General features: G+C 49.4%; 1 protein-coding gene across 1 annotated transcript in view; it reads left to right on the top strand.

Moving 5' to 3' along the window:
- Positions 1-642, top strand: part of LOC104490665 (plexin-D1-like) — a 29,209-nt gene that overhangs the window by 27,335 nt on the left and 1,232 nt on the right. The window contains 1 exon segment of the mRNA XM_010132981.1: positions 545-634. Within this exon segment, the coding sequence (XP_010131283.1) occupies positions 545-634 (90 nt within the window).

Below are 642 nucleotides of genomic sequence, written 5' to 3'. Positions count from 1 at the left end.
CAAACGTCCTCACGGCGGTTGAGCGCCAGCCACCGAGCAGGTTTTTCCTGTCGGCGTTTCTCTTCCCAGCTCTGGTGCTGCCCCATCCTTTGAGAGGGCTCTGAGCACAGGGGGGGTAAACAGGGCCACCCCGGGTGGGCATTCACAGCTGGCTTTAAAAAGAGCGAGACCATTTCTGCTGTAAGCAAATGCACCTTCCTTAAAGGAGTAAGTCAAAAGTCCAGCTGCAGCAATGCAATAGCACGAGAAGTACCAAGGCAAAACCTCCTTTTAACCTAGTTAACACCCGTGGATTGGGCTTGAACTCACTTGCTGCATCACGTTAATGTTCCTCCCTTCTTTGTTCTGCCTTTTTAAAGAAATACCGGAATGAATTCAACACCAACGTCGCCATGGCCGAGATATACAAATACGCCAAGAGATACCGCTCCCATGCAATAGCACGAGAAGTACCAAGGCAAAACCTCCTTTTAACCTAGTTAACACCCGTGGATTGGGCTTGAACTCACTTGCTGCATCACGTTAATGTTCCTCCCTTCTTTGTTCTGCCTTTTTAAAGAAATACCGGAATGAATTCAACACCAACGTCGCCATGGCCGAGATATACAAATACGCCAAGAGATACCGCTCCCAGGTGCGTGG

The sequence above is a fragment of the Buceros rhinoceros genome, unplaced genomic scaffold (assembly GCF_000710305.1).
Source record: "Buceros rhinoceros silvestris isolate BGI_N320 unplaced genomic scaffold, ASM71030v1 scaffold21163, whole genome shotgun sequence".
Classification (NCBI taxonomy): domain Eukaryota; kingdom Metazoa; phylum Chordata; class Aves; order Bucerotiformes; family Bucerotidae; genus Buceros; species Buceros rhinoceros.
Note: the sequence above shows the minus strand (reverse complement) of the source record. Positions and strands in the feature narration are given on the sequence as shown.